The sequence below is a fragment of the Melanerpes formicivorus genome, unplaced genomic scaffold (genome assembly GCF_026170545.1).
Source record: "Melanerpes formicivorus ecotype bairdi unplaced genomic scaffold, bMelFor1.0.p_v2 SCAF_2, whole genome shotgun sequence".
Taxonomy (NCBI): Eukaryota; Metazoa; Chordata; class Aves; order Piciformes; family Picidae; genus Melanerpes; species Melanerpes formicivorus.
The window spans coordinates 56396336-56421679 of NW_027142354.1; the positions used below are offsets into that span (position 1 = coordinate 56396336).

At 45.5% G+C, this 25344-nt stretch overlaps 1 protein-coding gene across 1 annotated transcript in view; it reads left to right on the top strand.

The window, feature by feature from the left end:
- Positions 1 to 520: 520 nt before the first annotated feature.
- RNF130 (ring finger protein 130) overlaps positions 521 to 25344 on the top strand; it is a 53113-nt gene continuing 28289 nt past the window's right edge. The window contains exons 1-2 of the mRNA XM_068162437.1: positions 521 to 1007; positions 11763 to 11957. Coding sequence (XP_068018538.1) covers positions 740 to 1007; positions 11763 to 11957 — 463 coding nt within the window. The 5' untranslated portion in view covers positions 521 to 739. The remainder of the gene's footprint in view (positions 1008 to 11762; positions 11958 to 25344) is intronic.

The window sequence follows — 25344 nt, forward strand, 5'->3', positions numbered from 1 at the left end:
CCTCTCGCCCTCGTGGCGCGGGGCGGGGCGGGGCGCGCCTGCGCAGTGCAGGCAGCGCCGGGCTGCAGTCGAGGCGCCGGGCGCGGAGGCGCCGGGTGAGTGCTGCGCGGCTGCCGGAAGGTGTCGGGGGCCTTTCTGATCTCCCCCGGGACTGAGCTGAGCATGGAGCAGCAGTCATCGGTTGCGGCCACCGGCTGGGGCAGCGGGATACGGCGCTCGTCGCACTAAGGCGGCAACGAGCCCCGAGGCGAAGCGCAGCAGTGCGACGAGCCGAGCCCGAGGCGAGCTCCGCGGCCGTGTGTGAGCGCGACTAAGGCGGCGGCAGCAACGGTTGCTCCTCCCGGCGGCATCCTTGGAGCTCGGCGCGGAGCCGTGCGAGGAGGGGGCCCCGGCGCCGCCCCCGCCTCCTCCCCTCCCCTCGCCCAGCACGGGCAGCGGCGGGCGGCCGGGGCGGGCGACATGAGCGCGGCGCCCTGAGGGGCCGGCGTAGCGTGGCTCGCCCCGAGCAGTCTTCCCTGGGGGCCGCGGATCGGACTCGGCTGGGACCTGCCATGACTCCCCTGGCTCCTCCCATGGCATGAGCCCGTGCTCTCCTCCCCCCGCCGCCTGCTTTTGGTCTTTCTCCGTTCCTGGACCGTCAGATGGGATAAAATACACCCGGGCGTGTGGGGCTCGGCGCTGCCGCGAGGGAAGCGGCGGAGGCAACCGGTGACGGCCGTCGGTTCGCCCGGAGTCGAAGATGAGCTGGCGGTGGGTCCGCCAGCACCGGAACGGCGGCTCCTCCGTCCTGCTGCTGCTGTTGCTGCTGCTCTGGCACTGCCGGGTCCGGCCGGCCGGCGCCGACAACGCCAGCCAGGCGTACTACACCGCTCTCATCAACGTGACGGTGCTGAGCCCCGAGCGGGGCGGCCCCACGCTGCTGAGGATCGACCGCGGCCGCTACGGGCAGGATTCCCCCAAGGTGGAGGTCAAGGGCCTGCTGGTGGCTCCCGTCCCCATCAACGGAGGTAACGCGTCCTCTGTGGCCGCCGGTGGCTGGCTGTCGGGTGCCTTCCTCACAGGGGGCTCGGCCTTTGCCTGAGTTTTGCAGAGTTTTCCTAGAGAGCGCTGACAAAAGAGGAGGAAGAACTTTCCCAGAGGAAAATAAAATTAAAAAAAAAAAAAAAAAAAGGGGGTGGGGGGCAATAAATCAGAGTGCTGGCTTCAGTAATGGCTCTGCAAAACATAATGTCCTTTCCAGCATCGATCCCAGTAGGCTGGTCATGCTGAGGGATGAAGGTGTGCTTTCCAAAGTAATTACAGGGGGAAGGTAGCAATAGTGAACAGTGTTTGATTACAGTGATGCCATCAATCTCAGGACAGCTGCGTGGCTGTCTCCCAGTGATACGCATCTGGATGGCTTCTGCAGCTGCGTGAAGTCCTGGTTGCTCAGTGTACGCTTCTTAAAAAGGCAGTTTAAGCTGTCCATCAAGACTTGGAAGGGCTGAAGCCATCAAGCTGTTTACTCTCATGGCCAGTCCAGAACGTGTTTGCTTGCAATATTGAACCTTGCAGCGCTTCCAAATAAGTTTTCATTACATGAAGCTGTTGCCCATCAACAGTGTTTTCGACAAGTGTTGGGGCTTATAGAGAACACAAACAATAAAAGTATTGTCTTGAGGTTTGCCTGAAATAAAACCAGTTGCTTCAGGCATAACGGTGTGGTTTTACTAGCATCTTACTTAGAAAACCCTTCCTGATGTTATCAAAACTCCCATCTTTAAGAAATGAACCACTTGATGGATCGCAGCAGTCCCAACCCACCTCCTGGACAGTAAACCTCTGAATAATGCATTAAGTGAAATAATGTAGTCACTTAAAACTAGGCTGCAAGTGGGGAATATTAAGGATGGGGTTTGTTTTTTTAAAGAATTGATAACCTAGAACTATCATATTATTAAAAGCTTAAATCTTAATTATTAAAAGTATTAATTATTGAAAGCCAAATCTTAAAATCGGGAAAATGCTTTGATGCTTCTCCAGAACAAGATGCATCCTCTTAGGCGGTCTGCTGTGAGCTTCTTGTAGGTATGAAGCAGACACTCCATCAGCAGAGGCTTGCTGGTTTCCCTGCAACTTGCTTTTGCTGGCTTTACACCATGTTAACTAGAATACATTAATACAGCATGTTTTGCAGGTGAAGGATGAAGAAGCAGAAATTACTGAGCACTGAGAATGCTTTGCTTGTGTTTCACATCCTGTCTTCACCGTGCTCTCAGGGTCAGCTGTCATCAACTGTGCTTCTTGGTGTTCCTCACTTAAGCGCACACACCTCCTAGATGAAATCAGGAGGTTGTCCTGAAAGTGCTAAGCATGTAAATGCTCTTATTTCAAGTAGCATTTTTATGGGTTTTAAAATTGCTGCCTTTTAATGTAGTCCAAGTATCAAAACCCTTCCTTCTTTGAAGTGGCTGCATTATTTGTCAAGAACAACTTTGACATTAATTACTTTTTTTAACCTGTTTCTGTTAACTTTTTCTCCTCTCTTCTGATATGGTCTTCACTGAAGTGGGATTAAACCATTGAGGGAGGCTGACAGCGTTTTTCCTGGAAGCTAATAATGAGAGAGCTCAATAAATTTCTGAGCAATGCAGCATGTTTCTGCCCTGCTGTTAAGTATTGTAGTGAGGAACTTCGGTGACAAAGCACGGCAGGAACCGAGAAATGACAGACCTCAGCTTCTGCAGTCTTGTCATGCTGCAGTCATTACAACTTTGCCATCAGTTGTTGGGGAGATTTCGGTTTTGTCCTTCTGTTTGTCAGCAGATGATTGTTAAAGCAAACACTGCAGCAGTTGTCTTCCTTTAAAGCTCTGAATTGTTCTATGCCAGTTTTTAGAAGGTGCATGTTTCATTTTCATTTGGCCAAGGCGGGCTTCATGGGGCTTAAAAAGAATCCATGTGGCAGGAAGGACTGGGATATTTTTATGCTTTTAGCTAAGATGTTCTTGAAGGCCTAAGGCCCTTATGTTTATACCCTTGTGCTTTTTATATGTCTAGATTTGATAAAAGACCATCCTGTCCTGACAAAAGTGATTACTCTAATGCCCTTTCAGCAGCCTGTTAATGATGCTGTGGAACCTGTTTGCAAAATACCTTGCTTGGTTTTTTTTCCTGGTAGTTGTCCACACAAGTAGCTAGCACCAGCCTCTGCTGTCAGCAGTAAATGCTCTACCCCAGTTCTCATGTATCAGAAGAAGAGGACTCTACAATTGTCAACAACTGTTTGGAGATAGCTTGACTTTTTGAAACTGCTTTCATGTCAAGCCTTCCCCTGTTCATGGGCTGTCCCTTGAGCTTCCACAAACCAGGGTGACCTGTTAGCACCTTGGTAGTGTAGACTGGACATCGGTGTTTTATCCTTGAATGGTCCTTAAGTATCGCACTTTTGCTTGATGTCTTGAGGTCCCTTACTCAGTGCCTGCAAGGAAATGAGTTTACTAATTCCATACCTGGCACCAGTGGCATGCTGCTGAGCATACACCATGTGTGACAGCACAGCCTGCCATTGGAAGTGGTGTGCTCTGTGGTGTTCTCTTTAACTTGTGTTCTTGCCTGTGCCTGGTATTTCCTGTAGGACTTTTTGAAGTTGCCAGTGCCATGTGGTCCCCCAACCTTGAAATCTCACAGCAGAGTGATCTGTTCAAGCGCTTCTCCCATTTCTGTAGCAGAATTTCTTTAACAGAATTCACCCTTGCCATGTTAATACATGTATTAAAACTCTGATCTTTTTATAGGCACTTGTATGAAATGGATACTGACTTTCAAAAGCAGTGTTCCCCTGGAAGTGGCATGGCAGTAATTCTCTTGACCGCTGGTGAATGTGGCTTGTGAAAGTGTGGCTCCAGCAAGCTGTTGGTCACAGTTGGGTGTAAATCCAGCACCTGTGCATGCATCTCTTTCAAGTGCTTTAAATGCACAACAGCAGCAGAGCTTCTCTATCAATCTCTCTTCAGTTTTTCTAGTTCCATTCCTTCTTTCTAGGTTGCTAGTCATTTGTTGAGACTTAAATAATTTCTTACTAGAAGAGCATTGCAAAAAGCTGCTGGGCACAAATGCTTTCAGCTCACAAGAAAGTGTCCCTCTCCTTCCACATGGAAGGATAATAGCAAAATGCATCTTCACAACCTGATGTACCTTTTCTGATAGTTCAATTGATGTTATCTTTTCAGTGAGGTTACTGAGCATTTCCCATTCAGTCTCATCATCAGTTATTTGTGTCTTTCTGGAACCAGCCATTTCAGCCCAGATGTCTCACCGTAGCTGCCTAGGTGCTTGTGGCGTTGTCTGTTTATTACATTGTGGCAGTGTTTAGCCTGTGTCCCCCTAGGAACCTCTGCTTTTAAGCACCATTTGTATTAGATGACTGATACCAGTTGTGGTGGTGACCTTTAGGTGTCTCTTGATGTGACAAAGCAAACCAGAACCCATTGAAAACTCACTTCAGCGCTTCTTGGTAGAAACGACATTACTTCGGTCCCTCAAGATCATCTGTGGTGAACAGAATCCTTCTGTAGTTGTGTCTAGGTGATGGAATGACATTCTGTGTTTGGATACACAGCTAAGGATGGGAAATTTCAGCCTCCTGTGTTCTCCAAGTCCCCTTGCAGATGGTCAGACCTTGCTGGAAGGCAAAGTTTTGTGCACCTTGGCTGGCTTGAGTAGTGAGAAAGTAGGCAGGGGGATGAGGAGTGGAGATAGGAAGTGAAATAGCAGCAAACTCAAAGCCCAAATTGAAAGTGTTACAACTCACTGAGGCAATATGTCAGAAACAAGGAAGTGAGTGGGCTGGAGAAAGGACTGGAGCCTAAAGGGCATATGGTCTAGGTGATGGTTGTGAGAGGAGCTTGTGGAAAGGGGACATCTCTGCAGAAGGAGTAGTAGGGTTATGGCTGGGCAGGGAGACTGAGAATTTGAGGAAGAACGTGTTAGAAAAAGGTGGAAGTGGGGAAAAACCCAATATTGGCACAGTGTTAGGAACAGAGGTAGTTGTGCATGGTACTCTATAGCATTTTGTAGCATCTGACACTTCATAAACATGTTGTGTGAGCAAGTTTTAACTGCAGAAGGTTTAAAATGCCAGTTTCCTAGTAACTGCAGAGCTTTAGGTAACGTTCAGACAGAGCTCTGTGTCTCTTTCTGGCCCAGAATCCAAAGCAATAGGCTTTAAGAAAAATGCAGCAAGCAAATACATCAATGGCGTCGCAGAACTAAAAATCTTGTGCCACACAGCTATCCTTCACCTCTGATCTCAGTACCCAGCTTGATTAGTAGTCATTAATTGATCACAAAAAAGGCTTATGTTGGAGTTTATAGGCATAATTGTAGTCTACTTGCTGAGCTAACAAGATTAAATCTGAACTGTTGCAGGATTCTTCTAAGCTTCAGTGATTTCCTTTGGTTTAACTTCTTCCCTGAAACAAGATTACCACTTGTTCAGAGTCTCTTTTGGTGTGAAAGCCAGCTTTAGTCAAAGCAATTACCTGAAATAGCTCTTGAAAATATAAAAAAATCCCCAAAACATTAACAAATCACTGTGCCTAACTCATTGACACAACTTTTTCAACGTTGGGGGTTCTAACTGGCTCAAATACGGACTTGCAGTGATAAGAGAACAAGTGGGTAGGCATTGAAAGGGAAAAATAACTATTACAGCTATGAAATCCTAATGGGGCAGCAAATACCTAGGACCTTGACATAAGGATCAGTCTGTGCTGCTGTGTTTCTCCTGTACATTTCCCAGCTGAACTCTTTCTGCAGGTTTTGTCACAGGATTATAATTAAGGTGTTGCACAAGGCTGGCTGCTTTGCCAGTCAGACACGCTGCCTAGCGCCTGCCCGGGCAGGGCCTGCTGGAGGGAGGGAATGCTTTGAGGCACAGGTTCTGCCTCCTGTTTTCTTTCCCTGTGCTGAGTCTCTTGATCTGCTGCCCCTTGAGATATTGGTGATGTCTCTCCACTGATTGTATTACATGCAGTGAAGGTCAGGCTTTAAAGTGATTTCTCTTTGTGTAGCTGAGACAGGCCACTCTGGCAACTGGTGCTGGCCTCAGAGAGTAGAATATTAGCTAAGATCCAATCAATACTGAGATACCTGACCTTATTGGTTTAAAAAAACACAAGAAAAGAAAAAAAAAAAAGGATAAATAATAAAAACATAAAACCAAAATAAACCCCCCATGGAATAAAATAGTTAATGCCCAGGGAGTGTGGTCATGATGTTGTCCTTTTTCTGTGAAAAGGGGACAAAGTCTGCCAGCAGTCTGTGCAACACTTGGCTGAAGTGGGATGCCACAGCTACCTCCTGAGCAAGGCACAAGCATCATAAACGTGCAGTAGACAAGAGAAAGCTGTGGTTCAGAGGTAGGAGACAGTCTGTGTTCAGGCAGATGTGTCCCATATTTCTGACAAAACCTGTGGCAGATCACCTATTCATTTCACTTTTGCTCCCACAAAAGGGCTATCCCTCTTACATTGGGAGCTAAAGGTAATTGGGAAGGAGGAGGACAGTACTGTTGCTGTGCTAACATGAGCTTGCCAACACTTTGTCAGTGGTTCTGGAAGCCTGGCTGGTTCTATGGCATCACTATTTCTTTCACATGAATCCCTAAAATGCTGCCACAAACCTCAGTCCTTCAGCAGAGCCAAGGACTGAAAAAGCAAATGCTTAAGGAGAAGGAGTTAAATGCAAGTTGATTAATGCTGTGCATTCTGCAAGAGGAAACTGAAGCTCTCCTAAAGGTGAAAGCAAGCACTCAGCCTAGAGGAAGGTACTTAGATCGCAGCTGATCCTTCTGTAAAGAGGCTCCTCTGTGGTGTTTGGGTTATGGTAGGAAAAGAGAGATTTACACCAGCGTTGGACATAACTCCTTACTTCAGCCGGTAGTCTCCACTTCTCACAGAAAACTTGGGGGTTGCCAATCCATTCATGGCACACAGACCCAGAGAAAGGAAAGGCAGAGTAAGTAAGTCTTAGAATAAGCCAGAAGAGCTGCACACCACTAGAGAAACACTGAGAGGCTCTCTGTGTGCTCCCATGGAATTACACAAGTGACTTCTGATCGTAACTCTTTATGTGCAAGTGATTTGTTTTAGATTATCTTTAATTTAATGTGAAGCTGCTTTTCATTCTGGCATGGACACCATCCAGGTAGTACATCATCCAGCAAGCCCTGATCTTTTAGATCCTAATTGGACTTTGGACAATGGAGCATAGATGGCACGATAATGGAGAGGTATTGACGATGACTCTTGCTGGCACTGTTTGTTTATCTGTGCCCTTTACAATGCCAGCTGAAGTGCCTGGCACTTAGAGGTAGAGCAGATGGTCTGTTTTAGCCAGCTAGAAGGGTGACTCTAAGACTTTCATTCTTTTCAGAGTGTAAAGGGAAAACTCAGGCTTTCTGCTGTTGTTCCTGGATATATTTTGTTGTTGTTGCTGAAAGGTTGCTTAACATTTGTGTGGTGTGGTAGGAGGCTGATGAAAAGTGAGTTGTGGCTATTTAATCTCAAGTGACTTGCAGTTACTCAGTGCAGGTTTACCTAAACCAACCAGATTTTCCTCAGTGGTTCTTTTTTTTTTGTGGTTGGTTTTTGGATTTGGTGGGTTGTTTTTTCTTTTATATTACTTAAATAGTGCTAGAATAATACTGTCAGCTGTTAATTTTACATCCACCTTGTCAGGAACAGCGTGCTGTATGCGTTTGGTCTATATCTGGAAAGCTTTTATCTCTTAATATCTTATTTCCTAATCCTGTTGCTCTGTGCAGTAATGTTTCACAGCTCTGTCCACAGCTGAAAGAGACTTTGATCTCTACAGTGGTAGAAAGTTTTGTGCTGCTTTTCCCACAGATGCAATTTCTATTATCTGCTAACTACTTCTCCTGTCAGTTTTCAAGCTGAAAATCCCAAGCTGCATAAATTTGAAGATACCTACAGGCATTTTTGTAAAACTGGACTGTATGGCAGGCTCTGAAGAATGCTGCTTCCCTTTCCAGGTTGCCTTTTGCCTTTTACTGCTCTTATGTTGATTCTCTTTTCATTCTTACAGCTCATTATTTTTGTGGCCATTTTTGTTTCCACTTGGTGCTTAGTTTTGAAGATGATTATACTGAAGCATGATTATCATAGGATCATAGAATTGTTAGGGTTGGAAGGGACTTCAAGGATCATCTAGTTCCAACCCCCCTGCCATGGGCAGGGGCACCTCACACTAAATCATGTTGCTCAGAGCCACATCCAGCCTGGCTGCAAAAACCTCCAGGGATGAGGCTTCCACCACCTCCCTGGGCAACCTGTGCCAGTGTCTCACTTGGAGACAGACTGAGAGAGTTGGGGCTATTCAGTCTGGAGAGGAGAAGGCTCTGAGGGGACCTTATGAAAGTCTCTTCCAACCTGGTTTATTCTATTCTATTCTATTGTGGCCTTCCAGTATCTGAAGGGGGCTCAAGAAAGTTGGGGAGGGACTTTTTAGGATATCAGGTAGTGATAGGACTAGGGGGAATGGAGCAAAACTAGAAGTGGGTAGACTCAGATTGGATGTTAGGGAAAGGTTCTTCGCCATGAGGGTGGTGGGACACTGAAACAGGTTGCCCAGGGAGGTGTCCCTGCCCATGGCAGGGAGTCAGAACTAGGTGATCCTTGAGGTCCTTTCCAGCCCTGACAATTCTATGCATCTGTACATAACCCATAGGATTACTGCTCTTCATCCCAGGTGTTTTAAGTAAATGAATGTTTGCTGTAGTATCTACTTTCAGGGTTAATTTTGGCACTTTGAGGAGCTTCTGTGGCATTGTGGGCATTTATTGAATGGTGTTTTGCAAAGGATGTATCATACCTAATATTCTTTAGTCTGACTTCACTGGAGAAGGATAGAATTTCTAGCTTTCAAGGCTTGAGAAGCATCCTAGCACAGTTTGCTGGTACTTTCTTTCCCCCTCATTTTTGAGTGGAAATGTTCTGAGCAAGGGGGAAGTGTGCACTGAACAGTGAGCTGCTTTTGTCTTTGCAGAGGACTTGGCAGGGCTGGGTTAATGGTTGGACTTCATGATCTTGAGGATCTTTTGCAACCTAAATGATTCTGAGACTTCTGAGATTCTCATGAGAGTTAACACATCTAAGTTCAGGGTTCTACACATTGGCCACAACAACCCCATGCAGTGCTACAGGCTGGGGTCAGAGTGGCTGAGAGCAGCCAGGCAGAAAGGGACCTGGGGGTACTGGTTGACAGTAGTCTGAATATGAGCCTGCAGTGTGCCCAGGTGGCCAAGAAGGCCAATGGCATCCTGGCCTGTATCATGAACAGTGTGGCCAGCAGGAGCAGGGAAGTCATTCTGCCCCTGTACACTGCACTGGTTAGGCCACACCTCGAGTCCTGTGTCCAGTTCTGGGCCCTCAGTTTAGGAAAGATGTTGAGATGCTGGAAGGTGTCCAGAGAAGGGCAACAAAGCTGGGGAGGGGTCTGGAGCACAGCCCTGTGAGGAGAGGCTGAGGGAGCTGGGGTTGCTTAGCCTGGAGAAGAGGAGGCTCAGGGCAGACCTTCTTGCTGTCTACAACTACCTACAGGGAGGTTGTAGCCAGATGGTGGTTGGTCTCTTCTCCAGGGTGGCCAGCACCAGAACAAGAGGACACAGTCTCAAGCTGTGCCAGGGGAGGTTTAGGCTGGATGTTAAGAAGAAGTTCTTCATAGAAAGAGAGATTTGCCATTGGAATGTGCTGCCCAGGGAGGTGGTGGAGTCACCGTCACTGGAAGTGTTTGGGAAGAGACTGGATGTGGCACTTGGTGCCATGGTTTAGTTGATTCAATGGTGTTGGGCGATAGGTTGGGACTTGATCTCGAAGGTCTTTTCCAACCTGGTTAATTCTATTCTATTCTATCAAATGAAATTCCTTTTCAAACAGAATGTCCTATTCTCTGAAATGTAAGACCTGAGAGACAAGCTACAGGAGTGCAGCTGATCTGGAAGCACACTTCTGTGATCATTGCTGTTCATGATGGCTGTCCCTGGTGCCCCATGACAGCACATCTGCATCAGTGCTAGTTAGCAGTGTCCAAAGGGCTTCCAATAGTGGCAGGGCAGTAGAAGGAGATGCTTTATAAAATTCAGCTTCAGGCATCTGTATTTGAGATTTTTTCCCCTCATTCCTCTGGACAATAAAAGCACAAGTACAAAAATTCAGCAAGTAGCCCTCCAGGTCTGAAATGTCTGATAGAGCCTTGAAAAACAATTGTGCAAAGGATGTGCTTATGTCTGGCTCCCCACCCTCCTTCCAGGGGAACAGGGAGAGGCACTTCTTGTCCAAATTAAGAGATGCAACGACTTCCTGTGCAACTGCCATAACACAGACTCATCTGCACTGGTTTTTCCTCAGGCAAGCAAGAGGTTTGCTTGCTCTGGGAAAGATCCTGTAGCTGCTTGACTCTCCATTGTTACAAAGTTTTAACCTGAGCTGTGTTAAGCTGAGAATGCTTCCCAACCTTTTGTTTCCAGTTAATATGTTAAACTGGGCTTTGGGTTTTGTGTGTGTGTGTGTGGCAGATCTTCTGTTGAAATCTTGTAGTCTGTGGTGATGAACTTGCTTCTTTAAAAGGGGGAAAAAATGTATGGGAGGCTTCATTTGAATTGTTCTGATGAACTATGATGTTTTCAGAGCCCTTACACAAATAACTAGTTTCTGTTTTGAACAAAAGAAGTCACTGTTTATCCCAGCCAAAGATTCTTACACTCCTGGCATTCAGAATCTTTATATCACATATTGCTGCTGGCTGTAAATGTCTCAAACCCTTTAATGATAATGACCAGGCTGTGGGACCAAACTGCCTGTTCCCGGTTGTGTAAACAGGAATGTCTGTCATCACTTTCAGCTGCTGGACTGTGAAGTTATCTCCTGCCTTGCATTTTGGGCCCTTTTGTACGCAGCTCTGTGTGGGTTTGGGTCGTTCCAGGATACATTACAGCGTTACAAAGGACAAAAGAGCTTTGCACGCTGTTGAATTCAGACAGCTGGCGTTAGCAGTTTCTGTTGCTCTTCTTTACACCATCAGTACCTGTTTAGCTGACAACTTGGGTGCGTGATGTTTGCAAAGCTGTTTGTTTCTCTCTCAATTCGAATGTGCTTCCTTGTAGGTCAAACGTGCCTGTGTAAAGAGCTGGTGTTGCCTGCTGGGCTTTTCACCAGAGCAGCTTTTAATATTGTCCTTTTTTGTTTCCCCACAGTAGCCAGCACATGGCAGATAACTCTGAAATCTTGTTTTCACAACCTCCTTTGTCTAGTTACACTTCCCACTGCAGTGATATTTATGACTGCATCAGAAAGAAGGGGGAGGGGGGAGGAAAGGTTCTGCTCCCCAGAATGAGTGATAAACAGCTGTTTCATAAATGCCTATAGCATATGAACCATAATCTAACGTTTTTCAGCCTCCAGGCAGGTATTGATTCAAATGTGCATTCATTGTTCTGGCTGCACTCGAGTTAAAAATAGCCTAATTCTCAGGCATATAGGCACAGCTTTCAGCCTGCCAGACCTGCATCTCTAAAGGCTTTTTCTCCTAAGAATGCAGTTATCTTTAGGCTTTATTAGCAGGAGAATAGTGGCTTCCTAGTGTGCAACCGTTAAGTAATTGGGCAAAGCTTGGAGGAAGGTTTTGGGGGTTTTATTCCTCTGGGTTGTTTTTGTCTGTTTGAGCCAAGTGCCATCTGTGTGTAACTGTTACTTCCCGTTTCAGTTGCAGACCGCCTGGGCTGTGACCCTCGGACCCGCTTCCAAGTCCCCCCCAACACCAAGCAGTGGATCGCTTTACTCCAGCGAGGCAACTGTACCTTTAGAGAGAAGATCCTGCGAGCAGCTTCACACAATGCCACAGCTGTGGTCATTTACAACAATATATCCAGTGAAGAGCCTGTCACAATGACTCATCAAGGTAAATAAAGTGTGATCTCTTTCGCTGTAATGCTTTTTTTTTGCCCAGGTACTCTTTTGCCACATTAGGGCTTGCTAAAGAGCTCTTGGCGCTGCACAGAGCCTGATTGAAGTAGCCTGTTCTCTGTTGGTGTTTACATGTATGCAACACAGCAAAACAAGCCAATCGTTCTGAGCAGCTATTTTCCTTCAGGGTACGTTTTATCTGATGAGGGACACTCCCTTCTGCAGTGGGGGCTGGGAGTGTTGCAGAGGGAAGGGAGTACCAGTAAGATTTTAGGAGCAGACAGCTCCAAATCTTCATGAAGAAGAAGAGCCAGTGTGGAATGGATGGTCTACAACTCTACTCAGACTATTGCTGGTCTGGAATCATGTTGAAAAATGTGGATTTCTACAAGTTTCTGCCTTTTTGTTAGGACTCTGTAAGAATTTTGAGCCAGCAGTGTGCCCAGGTGGCCAAGAAGGCCAATGGCATCCTGGCCTGCATTAGGAACAGTGTGGCCAGCAGGAGCAGGGAAGCCATTGTGCCCCTGTACTCAGCACTGGTTAGACCACACCTTGAGTCCTGTGTCCAGTTCTGGGCCCCTCAGTTTAAGAAGGACATCGAAACACTTGAAGGTGTCCAGAGAAGGGCACCAAGGCTGGGGAGAGGCCTTGACCACAGCCCTGTGAGGAGAGGCTGAGGGAGCTGGGATTGTTTAGCCTGGAGAAGAGGAGGCTCAGGGCAGACCTCATTGCCCTCTACAACTACCTGAATGATGATTGTAGCCAGGAAGGGGTTGGTCTCTTCTCCCAGGCAACCAGCACCAGAACAAGAGGACACAGTCTCAAGCTGTGCCAGGGGAGGTTTAGACTCAAGGTGAGGAGAAAGTTCTTCACAGAAAGAGAGTTTGCCCATTGGAATGTGCTGCCCAGGGAGGTGGTGGAGTCACTGTCCCTGGAGGTGTTCAAGAGGGGATTGGACGTGGCACTTGGTGCCATGGTCTAGTCATGAGGTCTGTGGTGACAGGTTGAACTTGATGATCCTTGAGGTCTCTTCCAACCTTAGCGATACTGTGACACTGTGATGCTGTGATTGTTCCTGGTCAGTTACTTTGGCTAATGGGAGCTTCATACATAAATATTTTCCGTGGTTAAAAGCTATTTTCTCCATTTTGATAACTGCATCTTTCATTTTCCCAGAAGGTTCCTTTCAGATTGGAATGACTTAGCTTAATCAGAAGAGGCACATTTCTGGATCTGACAGCTCTACTGCTGCCTGATTTGATTTAAAAATTACTCTTTCTTTCTTTTTTTTTTGCCTTTCCCCTGGAATATTTTCAGTCCTTTGCCTTCTGTGCATAGGGGTTGCTTGGAAACTGGAATTTCCTCATTATTGCTAAGCATATTGAGTTCTTTTACTAAAGAAATGCTATGGTTACTTCTTTTTTTTCCAGGGGAAATGTCTTGTGGCTTCTGGTTTAGTGGGGTTTGACCTTTGCAATGCTGTACACCACAGGAATCTTCCATGGAAATTTTGGTCCCTGTGTAGCAGCTCCAAGCCTGTTGACAATCCATTATTTTCTTAGGTACCTTCCTTAGACGTTTTTGTGAGTAATCTGCTGGCAAAAAGTCCCTCATGAAACACTTCTACCCACCTTGCTGTTGGAGTTTCCTGACCCTTCTCTCCCTGTTGATGTAATGTACTCCCAAACCTTCAGCTCTGGTCTCTTTGCAAACCTCTGAGACTGCAAGGTCTGCAGTCTCTGCTCGGCTGTGATTTGTGACTCTGCCTCTACAGTACTGTAGTGTGGCAGAGAAAAGACAGCTGACAATGGCAGCTCTAGCATCATCTGCTCTATTAGATGCTGAATCTTGTAATGGGTTTGACTGGAGGTGTTCAAGAGGGGCTTGGACGTGGCACTTGAAGCCATGGTTTAGTTAGTCATGAGGTGCTGGGTGATTGGTTGGACTTGATGATCTCTGAGGTCTTTTCCAGCCTTATTGATTCTATGATTATAACTTTTGACACCTTATTTTTGAGCAGTGCTGGTAGATTGAGCAGGTGCTTTCATAGCAATGGGATGGTGTCTGGCTTTTAGTAGAAAAATCCTGGTTCACTTGCTGTTTCAGCTCTGAAGACCAAGGAGCTGCTTTAGGGAGCATTTCAATTGGCCCAGTGGTACTGGTAGGCTGAAATAATGTCTCCAGTTATAAAACTGGAGAGCTGCTGTGGGTGAACTGGTGTTTTGTAAGCTAGCCAGACAACTGTTTGGGTACTTGGTGTTTGGAAAAAAAGCTAATGCTGCCTTCAGCATGTTGATTTCCAAATATTTACTCTTACTCATGGCAAGCTTGAAAAACGTAATTACTGGAGATGATGCATATTTAATCTCAGTATTTGAGATCCTGGGGTTTAACTCCCTGTACCCAGTCCCTGGGATACTGGCACCTCTGTCACTGGTTTGAGCTGTAGGCACTATCTCAGAATTAATATTGAAGTGTTCAAACTGTACAGTGGACTAAAAGTAATTATCTAGAACTGAAGTACCCCCTTAGCAGCACTCTGTAATGAAGAGGAAGCTTGCTCCAGAGCTTTTGTTTTGATTGTGTTGGGGTCATGCAAGGGATCTCCTCATCAGTCTGCACTTTGCAGAGCTTCCTATAAATAACTTCCTGTTTGCTTGCTGTAGGAACTGCAAATGAGTGTAACTCAGATGTAGGTTAGTCCTTTGGTGTCAGCCTCAGCACAGGGAGGGTTTAGACTCCCATCATTTCCCCTTTGTGAGAGTCATTCCAAGTGGGATGTGGATTCATGAGCCTATGCTTATGTGATGAGCCTATTCAAAGAAATATGTGTAGAGCACTCTTACACACGTTCAAGGCTCTCTCTGGTCTTGCTTTTTCTTGCTTTTCAACATTGCTTGTATGCTTTTTAGGTGGTGAGCAGCCACATCACCTGCTAATTTGGTATTCTGGTCTCTACATCTCTTCAGCATTTTCTATCCCTAAAGGTCAGGAGTGGCCCCTGTGTGTTTGATCGCTGTTCTGCTGACTCAGTTAAAGAGAGCTGGTAGTGAAAAGGGAGGTGAGCCTCCAAGTTGGTCTTATTTCCATACCATGCCTAGTGCTGAGCAGTATTCCTCTATTGTTTTAAAAAAGCATTCTTCACAAGATGACTTTGCAGCTGTGTTACCATAGCAAGGCCCAGGGCTCTATGTTTCCCGTGCACAGACAGGAGAAAATAGACCTTGTGTCATTTTATATCACTGGAACGTAATTTTTACACTGCTGTGTGCCAAGCCTTAGGAATATTCTGTGTTCCTGGTGAAGGAGAGAAGAAAGCAGCAACTGCTGATACCACACTTGGTGAACCTCAGGCTTTCCTGCCCTGATATTTGCATGAATTCCAATTGCCAGCTTAGGCAACGTCTGTGCTAAAAATACCTTAAATATTCTAGAGACTTATGGCTGTTTCCCACCTGCAGTGAGGTGATTCCTTATGAAAAGAGCTCAATAATCAGTTCTCACCTGTGGGGATTAATATTTTATCTGAGTTATTTTATGCTTGAGCAGACATTGGGAAATTGTAATCTTAGGGAAATTTGTTCGTGCTCAACAGAGCTCTCAGCAAACAGAGATCCCTGCTGCTGTCTGGGTAGCAGCTGTCACTCCTGAATCAGCCTGTCACCACCATGTCAGATGAACAGTTTCTAGTGCTAATAGCAGTTTGCTTGTCCTTGTGTGATAGTCCACTAAGTGCCTGCCTGTTGACTTCAAGTTGACTTTTAAAGTAGGTGTTGATCCTGAGGAGCTGTTTGACTTCTGGAGAACAGAAGGCTCCGAGGTGACCTAATTGTGGCCTTCCAGTATCTGAAGGGGGCTACAAGAAGGCTGGGGAGGGACTTCTCAGGATATCAGGTAGTGATAGGACTAGGGGGAATGGAATGAAGCTGGAGGTGGGGAAATTCAGGCTGGAGGTGAAGAGAAAGTTCTTCACCATGAGATTGGTGAAGTCCTGCAATGGGTTGTCCAGGGAGGTGGTTGGGGCGCTGTCCTTGGAGGTGTTTAAGCCCAGGCTGGACGAGGCTGTGGCCAGCCTGATCTAGTGTGGGGTGTCCCCGCCCATGGCAGGGGGGTTGGAACTAGCTGATCCTTGTGGTCCCTTCCAACCCTGACTGATACTATGATATTTTTTTTCCCCATTTATGTTCTTTACAACATTTTCTTTCCTCTCTGCATATCCTTGCAGGTATTACTGTGTGCATGTCAAATAAAAACACACTGTATGCATTCTTGTAGCTGTCCTCTATCACCCTTAGTGAAGGGCATCTTTCCCAGCCTAGGTTGCATTAGATTATGATATCCCTGGCAGGAAGGCAGTTTTATGAGTGGTTTTGCTTGCCACTGCTACTGCAAAACAAATATTGTGTAATGTAAAAAAAAAAGAGCCTGTGTGGCAGGGAAAATATGTAGTAGATGTGTGGAAGAGAAAATCTGTAGCAGCTGTCTGCTTTGTAATCAAGTACAGGAGTAGGAAGGACATGCAGGTAAAATAGCATTTTAATTCTGGGTTTTGTGTTATGAAGACAGTCCTGTAAAGTACAAAAATACATTGAGATTTTCTATCAAAATCTAGACTTTGGATGTATAGAAAAGGATATAAGCCAAGGAAGCCTCTCAGGTCAGTATTTCATACCCTGACTTCACAGAGTGAATAAGTAGAGAGGGCAGTGTCAAAATGAAGGTGCTGGGTATTCCAATAGCTGCCCTAGAAAAGTGCTGAAGAAATATCCTGAAGTATTTGAACAGCTTCTAACAAATCCCTTTTTCAGAGGATTTACCTGATACAGGTCAATCTTTTAAAGTTTTTAGGACAAGCTACAGACATCTGATCAGGATCTGCCTTCAGCGCACTTCTAAAGAGGTGGTGCGCTGGATGCTTTCCGTGAGAAAGGTGTTTCTGTTCCATGCTGTGCACAGAAGGTGATGTTCTCCTGCTGTCATACTGCAGGAGAGCTGCTCAAGGCTGGCTCCCAGCAACATTTTTCCTTTCAAGGAGGAGGGTTTCTGATGTCCCTGTGTTCCCTCAGAGCACACTAGCAGAGGAAGCAAGGTCTGTACTTGCTTTGAACCGTGGTAAAGCTGAACATACTTGATGCGGATTGTTTTAGGTCACTGGGTCAGAGGCAGGAGGGTCAGGAAGTAATTTGGAGTTGTTTCCATCTAATGGCTATTCCATGTTTATGCCCTAACCCAGAGTGGGTAGGTTCAGCAGTTGGAATGCCAGCGTCCTCTGGCATGCACCACTCTTCCTCTGCCGCTTGCCTTTCTCTCACAAGTGCCTCTTTATGTAACTGTAAGCCGAAGAGATGTGTGAAAGCTATGGCTGGGTCCCCTGCAGGTGATTTTGCACAAATGTCTGTTGGTGAATATTGCAGCTCTCTACCAAATCCCCTGCAAAACTATCCATGGATTGCTTTTAATCCACAGCTCAAAGAAATGCTTTTATTGTTCCTGTAATCATTAATTTCCCCTTGAATGTTAGTGAAAAGGAAGGAGAGATGAGTCATGACAGCTGAACCTCTCAAAAAGGCAAGCCAATCAATAGTCTAACCCTGGTTTCTGTATCTGTGATCATTTTAGATCATTTACATTTGCTAATTGAAAATGTGTGGCACAAGTGTTAACAGCAGTATAGTTAATGCTGTTTCCCACTGCGTTTCTTGGAGGGGTATCCATCAGGAGTATCTGTCACACAGTAGATGGAAGTGTCTGACACTTAACGAGACGTGGAGAGGAGTGTTTGAAGCACAGATTCTGCACCATAAGGAAGCACTTGTCTCTTCAAGGCAAGCCAGGGAAACCCCTTTACAAAGCTAATGTAGCCTCAGTGCCTTGTAGAACTTCTCAGCAGCCTTGCTGTGTGGTGTGTGCCTCACCCACCACCGAAAGAAGAGCAGCTAGGCTCCTTTTTTCCATACCCAGCCGAAAGGGTAATTAGTTCTGTGGCTGTGAAAAGGCCCACGGGACTGGTAGTGACTGTAAGTAATTACATTCTTTTTCTTATCCAAAGCTGAGCTCCAGCAGCAGAGTAATTCCCCAAATCTATGGATTTGGTGGACTCAAATTTGTTGCATTAAGCTATGAAGATGCTTTTTATGAAGTGCTAAAAATGTTTTTTCTCATGGCCTTGGGTAAGGCTGTCCTGCCATTTCTCTTTGGTTCTTTGCTGGATTTCTTTGGAACGAGTGTCCAGATTGATGGATCTGTATGGAGCTTGTCTGTAGACAGGAGAAAATACATGAGCATGACAGAGTACCCCTCTCAGAAATCCCTGGGTCTTGTAGCTCCAGCTTCCATGACTGCAAACACAAGCTGCTGTGCAGAAATAGAAACCACCTCCTAGCACCTGGCCACGCTACAGAATGCAAGATCATGGAGACTTTCAGTTGTCACAGTGCAAGTGTATCTCAAATAGATGAATGAATCAATTACACTAATATGGTTGATGAATCAAGAATGTGACACTAATCAGTGATTTCAAAAAAGGCTTGGATGTGGCACTTGGAACCATGGTTTAGTTAGTCATGAAGTGTTAGGTGATAGGTTGGACTTGATGATCTCTGAGGTCTTTTCCAACCTTATTGATTCTATAATTCTCTGATCTTTGAGGTCCCTTCCAACCCTGACAAGTCTGTGATTCTGTGTTTTGGTGTGTACCTGACTACAACTACCTGAAGGGAGGTTGTAGCCAGGTGGGGGTTGGTCTCTTCTCCCAGGCAATGACCAAAAGAACACAGAACACAGTCTCAAGCTGCACCAGGGGAGGCTTAGGCTGGATGTTAGGAAGAAGTTCTTCATAGAAAGAGAGATTGGCCATTGGAATGTGCTGCCCAGGGAGGTGGTGGAGTCACCATCACTGGAAGTGTTTGGGAAGAGACTGGATGTGGCACTTGGTGCCATGGTTTAGTTGATTAGATGGTGTTGGGTGATTGGTTGGACTTGATGATCTGGAAGGTCTTTTCCAACCTATTCTATTCTATATCCAGCTGTAAGGTAAGAGGTTTTGGACACTGCTCAGGAGTGTATGTGAAGATAGGTTGTAATCAAATAAGCAGAAACATCTTTTGAAGACAGAATAACTTCCTTCAGAAATATGTGAAGTTGTGACACAAGGAACCTTTTTTCCCCAGTAGTGAGTTGTGTTAGAATTGCACCATTTCCCAAGTCAAGACTTACTGTGACCCTTCTGCTCTTTATTGCATCTGTTTAGGGCTTAACTATAAAATTTCCTGTGCTTTGTTAGCATACCAGTACCTAAACAGTGTGAGCATCCCTTAAATAGAGCTGCACATGCAGTTCATTCACCCTGATACACAGGTAAGTGCCTTGGGAAACTTTGTGAATGAAAGGAGAGCCATCTGTGCACAGAGTTTTGGAAAGGGGATGGTGAAATGATGATTTTCTTTGTACCAAGATATTCTTATTCTGGCATTATTGAAGTGGAATGTCCATTTTCTTATCAACAGAAAAGGTAGTGCAGGAGTGTTGGGAGGACAGAGCCAGGCTCTTCTCAGTGATGTCTAATAACAGGACAGGGGGCACTGGGTGCAAGCTGGAGCAGAGTTGGTTGCATGGGAACACAAGGAAAAACTTTTTCACTGTGAGGGTGTCAGAGCCCTGCAACAGGCTGCCCAGAGAGGTTGTTGGAGTCTCCTCCATTGGAGACATTCAAAACCTGCCTGGATGCCTTCCTGTCTGACCTGCTCTAGGTGCTCTGGCAGGGGGGGTTGGACTGGATGGTCTTTCAAGGTCCCTTCCAACCCCTAGCCTTCTGTGATTCTGTGAAGTAGAAGCATTAAAAAAAGAAAAACATCTAAAAGAAGGGGAAAAATTTTGTGACATTTCTGTAAAATCATTGCAACATCTCTCTGCTTTTTCCCTTATCTAGGCTTGGGTTTCCCTAGTGTAAAGAACCCAAAAGGTCACATGCATTACAATATATTTATATAGAATTCTCAGAAGATAAAAGTCCTTTTACAGAAAGAGAATTTGTGATATAAGTAGAATGAGCAAAGCAGTCAAAAATGAGGGGGGAGGAAAAAAAACCCAACAAACAGACCCCAAATCCCTGAACACAATGTCCTTGCCACTCGAAGTGAATTCTGCTGCAGTACTGGTTGCAGAGGATGTACAGACTTTCCCTTGGGGTGCTCCTCCTTCTCAGCTCAGCCATGAGTCTGCCCTGGTGCCCATCAGAAGGATTGAAACAGCATATTTTTGCTGTCAAATATCACAGTATAACTAAGGTTGGAAGAGACCTCGAGGATTATCGAGTCCAACCTATCACCACAGACCTCATGACTAGACCATGGTACCAAGTGCCACGTCCAGTCTCCTCTTGAACCCCTCCAGGGGTGGTGACTCCACCACCTCCCTGGGCAGCACATTCCAATGATGAACGACTCGCTCGGTGAAGAACTTCCTCCTCACCTCCAGCCTAAACTTCCCCTGGCACAGCTTGAGACTGTGTCCCCTTGTTCTGGTGCTGGCTGCTTGGGAGAAGAGACCAACCTCTTCCTGGCTACAACCTCCCTTCAGGTAGTTGTAGAGAGCAATGAGGTCACCCCTGAGCCTCCTCTTCTCCAGGCTAAGCAACCCCAGCTCCCTCAGCCTCTCCTCACAGGGCTGTGCTCAAGGCCTCTCCCCAGCCTTGTTGCCCTTCTCTGGACACCTTCAAGTGTCTCAATGTCCTTCTTAAACTGAGGGTCCCAGAACTGGACACAGTACTCAAGGTGTGGCCTAACCAATGCAGAGTACAGGGGCACTATGACTTCCCTGCTCCTGCAGGGCAATGGGGCAGATTCGGGTGCTTGTTGGGAGGCTTAGAGAAGATGGGCATGCATCTTGTAGCTTAATAAAAGCATCTTAATCTTTCTGACCTTGCTTAGTGCCATATGACTTATGGTGGGAGATAAAAAGGAGCTCTCTGGGTGAGGTTGATGGAGAGGAAATGATGTTCAGTGAGGGCAAAGTCTGATGCCTCTCTTCTACATACCAGTGCTGTTTTGTATCTTGTTTTCTAGAGTGGGGTACGTGGGCTGAGCAGAGAGACAGCTGGACCTTGTCAGGCTTGGGGAAATGCAGGGCACAGCTCCACCATCTCACACATCCCAGTGTGATTTGGACTTGTGAATGAAGCAAGAGGGTTTAGCTGTGACTACCTGTTTTGATCTTACACGGCTTTCTCCTTGAGAAAGATCTCCCTGAGCGTCAGAATGGAGCAACTGGGTTATGAAATCATGTGTCAGCAGTTGTCATCTAAATGCAGCCCAACAATTTCCTCAACCGATTTTGCTCTTCAGCTTTCCTTTTAGGAACTCTTGGTCATGGTAGATTATAAAGCTGCTGAAAAATATGGCAAAAACATTCCACTGAGGCATTGTTTCTTGTTTAATGAGGGAGGGCAGGCATTGGAAGGAACATTTCTGCTCATGAGATAATTGTTTAGCAGCTATGGACTTTAATTTAATGTGCTGCAGGCTAGCACAACAAGAATCTGATTAGGCTTTAATATTTGTTTTGAAGTTAATTGTGTCACACCCATCTTTGGAAAGCTACTCTTGCTGTTTCTGGTTTTCTAATCATATGCCTCCATCATATGCCTGCTTCTCTTAAAGGAGCAGAGCTTGGTGAAGGTCCATCACATGTCTGTTAGCAGCACAGCAGTGCCTGCTCCATTGCAAAATGCTAAAGGGTACATATGTAATCATGTTGAGAGGGCGTAGTGCAGTGCCCTCTCTTAGCCTGGCAGAATAAAATCTGTTGAAGCTCTTTTTGCAGCAATCAAAGAAGAGTTCTGAGTGTTCTTCAGGCATAAATTCACTGTTATTTCAGCTGCAATTCATAGAAGCCTGTTCCTCACTAAACTTGAGTAATCTGCTTCTTTCTCCTCATATGCAGGCAGTCCAAGTTCAAGTTCTAACCTCAGAAGCTGTTTTGGTTTTCTTTCCAGGTTGTTTTACATAGGTTTGTGTGGCAAATAAGACTTCTGCAAAACACTGTTGGGTGCTTTGGAGTAGCAAATTGCTCCACTGGTTGTACTCAACTAATTCATCCTGTGATAACCTAACTGCCAGGCTACAGTTTCATAGACTGCTGTCCTCTATGATTTTTCTCATGGCAGCTTTGTAGCATCTGTTCTAGTGTCTGACACTGCATAAAACAGGCATCCCAAAGTAAATGTTTACACACTGACAAGAATTCAACCTTTTCAGTATTACAAAGGCAACAGGAAGACAAATGTCTCTAAATGCTATCCAGCCTCACTTCAAAACTGATGTATATTCTCGGCGTGGAAGCCTTGCTTTGCTGAGGACTGAATAACTGACAAGTAGTACAGGTTCTTGCTGTTTGCAGAAATATTTCATTTGGGGCATCTCAAACAACATATTTTCCTCCTGAGATTGCACTCATGTGTTGACAGCTTGGATGTGCCCTTGTTTACTTTCTGATTAGATCAAAACAAAAATGTGTTCAGCTAGACCAGTTTTAATCGCACTGAAGACACACCAAGGCTCTTCCTCTTGGTGCCTACTTTTCCAAAAGCCTGGTTTAGACTGTGAGACTTCCTCTTCTTCTTGAGGAATTTCTCTAGTTTGCATCAGGCTAAAATTACAAGGTGCATGAATAATTGGTGTGTTTTCTCCAATGTTATTAAGTACACTGGAATTCAGATTTGAAAGCTGTGTTCCACAAGCCCACCTTTTCCAGCACTGAAGCTCTGCATGCAGCCCAGTGTGGCTTTTTCCTTTCCCTTACTGTACCTTTTGAGTTCCATGGATTATATCCCTATCTCTGGCTGAATCCCTTACCCTGGAGGGGTAATTTTTGTTTCTGCTCCTTTGAAGCTCAGATGGCTCTCAGATGTCTTCCAACCAGCACCAGAACAAGAGGACACAGTCTCAAGCTGTGCCAGGGGAGGTGTAGGCTGGATGTTAGGAAGAAATTCTACACAGAGAGAGTGATTGCCCATTGGAATGGGCTGCTCAGGGAGGTGGTGGAGTCACCATCATTGGAGGTGTTTAGGAGGAGACTTGATAGGGTGCTTGGTGCCATGGGTTAGTTGATTAGGTGGTGTTGGATGATAGGTTGGATGTGATGATCTCAAAAGTCTCTTCCAACCTGGTCTGGTCCTGTCCTATTCTATTCTGTATTCTATTCTGTATTCTATTCTGTATTCTATTCTGTATTCTATTCTGTATTCTATTCTGTATTCTATTCTGTATTCTATTCTGTATTCTATTCTGTATTCTATTGTTTTCATAGAACTCATCATTCATAGAATCACAGAATGGTTTGGGTTGGAAGGGACCTCCTAAGCTCATCTAATCCAACACTCTCTGCAGTCAGCAGGGACATCCTCAACTAGATCAGGTTGCCCAGAGCCCTGCCATGCCTCACCTTGAATATCTCCAGGATGGGGCCTCAACTGCCTGCCTGGGCAACCTGTTGCAGTGTTCCACTACCCTTATGGTAAAGAACATTTTCCTGACATCCAACCTAAATCTTCTCTAGTCTGCAGCCATTACCCCTTTTCTTATCACTCCAGGCATTTGTAAACAGTCTTTTCCCATCCTCCTTGCAGGCCCCCTAATTGATGTCTCAAAATTTCACTTATGACCGTAACACCTGTCTTGTGCTTTCCTGTTCTGGTTGTTGACATTTTGTGGGCTTCCACATTCTCTTGGAGTGGTTTCAGTGCATTCCAAGAAATCTGTCCCTCAGTGTAATACAACCTGATCCCTCTGCTGGGTACTGAATAGTGTGTGTGTGAGTGTGTGTGTGTGTGTTGCTGTGGTTTTAATTCTGCTACAAAATGTTCAGCAACACTTAGCATTTTAATAGAAGAAGAGGGAAGTCTGCTGTGTGAAGAATGGGCAGTTTTATTTGCATTGCCATTATCATCATGACATTCCCCTCGTTGCAGCTGAATAGGCAGGGGCATCTCAGTGTCTGAATCATGCCCTGAATCCAGTCTCCAAGTGACTGCACCATTCCTTACCTTTATTAAGAGGATGGAGATTTCCTTTCCTGTTTTTTAAGGAAGTGCTCTGAAATGTCCAGCAGCAGAATTGTCCAAAGAAGTGTGTGTTAAGTGGTGGTGGTTTGTGGTGGTGTTTTTTTTTCTCAGAACAAAGCAGTGGAAAGGTTAATTTACAATTAACTATTTTCTGCTATTTAAAGAGGGAAGTACATCTTTGCAGGCGTGAGATGAGCGCAGGCTATCTGCTTCATGCTGTGCCTGCAGCACCAGAAGGCATTAGCAAAGACTTAGGAAATGGCAAGGACTTCAGCTGCAAATATCAGCCATCAGAAAAATACTTTGTTAGGAGTACCTGACTCAGTTCTCTGCAGATCTCATTCCATCAAATCCAAGTTACTCAGTGCCTCTTACAGGGGCTCTGCTGTTTGCCGCACTTGAGATGGGATCTTAGGTTTTGCCCTCCCCATCTGTGGGAAGGTGGCTGAAGCATTGCAGCAATAGCAGCAGTTCAGTGCCAGGTTGCTCATATGCCCAGGAGGAGTTGTCTCACCTGTCCTTCTCCTCACATAAGCCCAGGGAAAATAAAATGACTAAAAATCAGCTGTTTGGCTGTTGTGCTTTGCCAGGCTGCCCTTCCCTGGGACGGGAGATGGATGGAAGGTGATGGAGCTCTGCTTTTCGGAATGTTTCTGTTTTCACTTGCTCTCCTGGCCATAGTTCTCCATATTTTGAGTTTCAGACAAACATTTGGCAGGCAAGGATCAGCAAAACAAACACAAAAGGATCAATTATTTGCTTGTGATGAGACTAGTAGTTTTCTTTGAAATTACTTTCTGTTGACTTCCTGAATGTGCTCTTTTAGAACTGCTAGGAGATGTGGGCAGATTGGAGAGAGAGCAAAGCAGTTTCCTTGTGGATCTTGCTGGTTTTTTCCCATCTTCTTGGGTTTAGTGTCTTTTCAGCTTTTAAGGCCTTACCTCCTTTCCCCATATAAGATTACACAGATGTAATGATTAATTGCAACTTCATCCCCTCTCATGCATAGAGTTGTATAACCATCCTAATTAAACATGCACATGATAAAAATGCAAGCTAAAACGAGCTGTCTGGGCTTGGATGATAGCAATTAAGTGATTTATATTTACAGGCATCAATATTTATCTTATGCCTACCTTCTGTCCTAGTTTGTCATCTTTGGTTGAGTGTGTGGCTCGTTGGCTTCCCTTAGCATTCCAGCTCCTTTCCTCTCTGGACATTGTGTTCTTGGCTGGGGAGAGACTTGCTCTTCATAAGACTATGTAGGGCCACAGAAATGATCAGGGGTTTGGAGCACCTCTGCTACAAAGACAGGCTGAGGGAG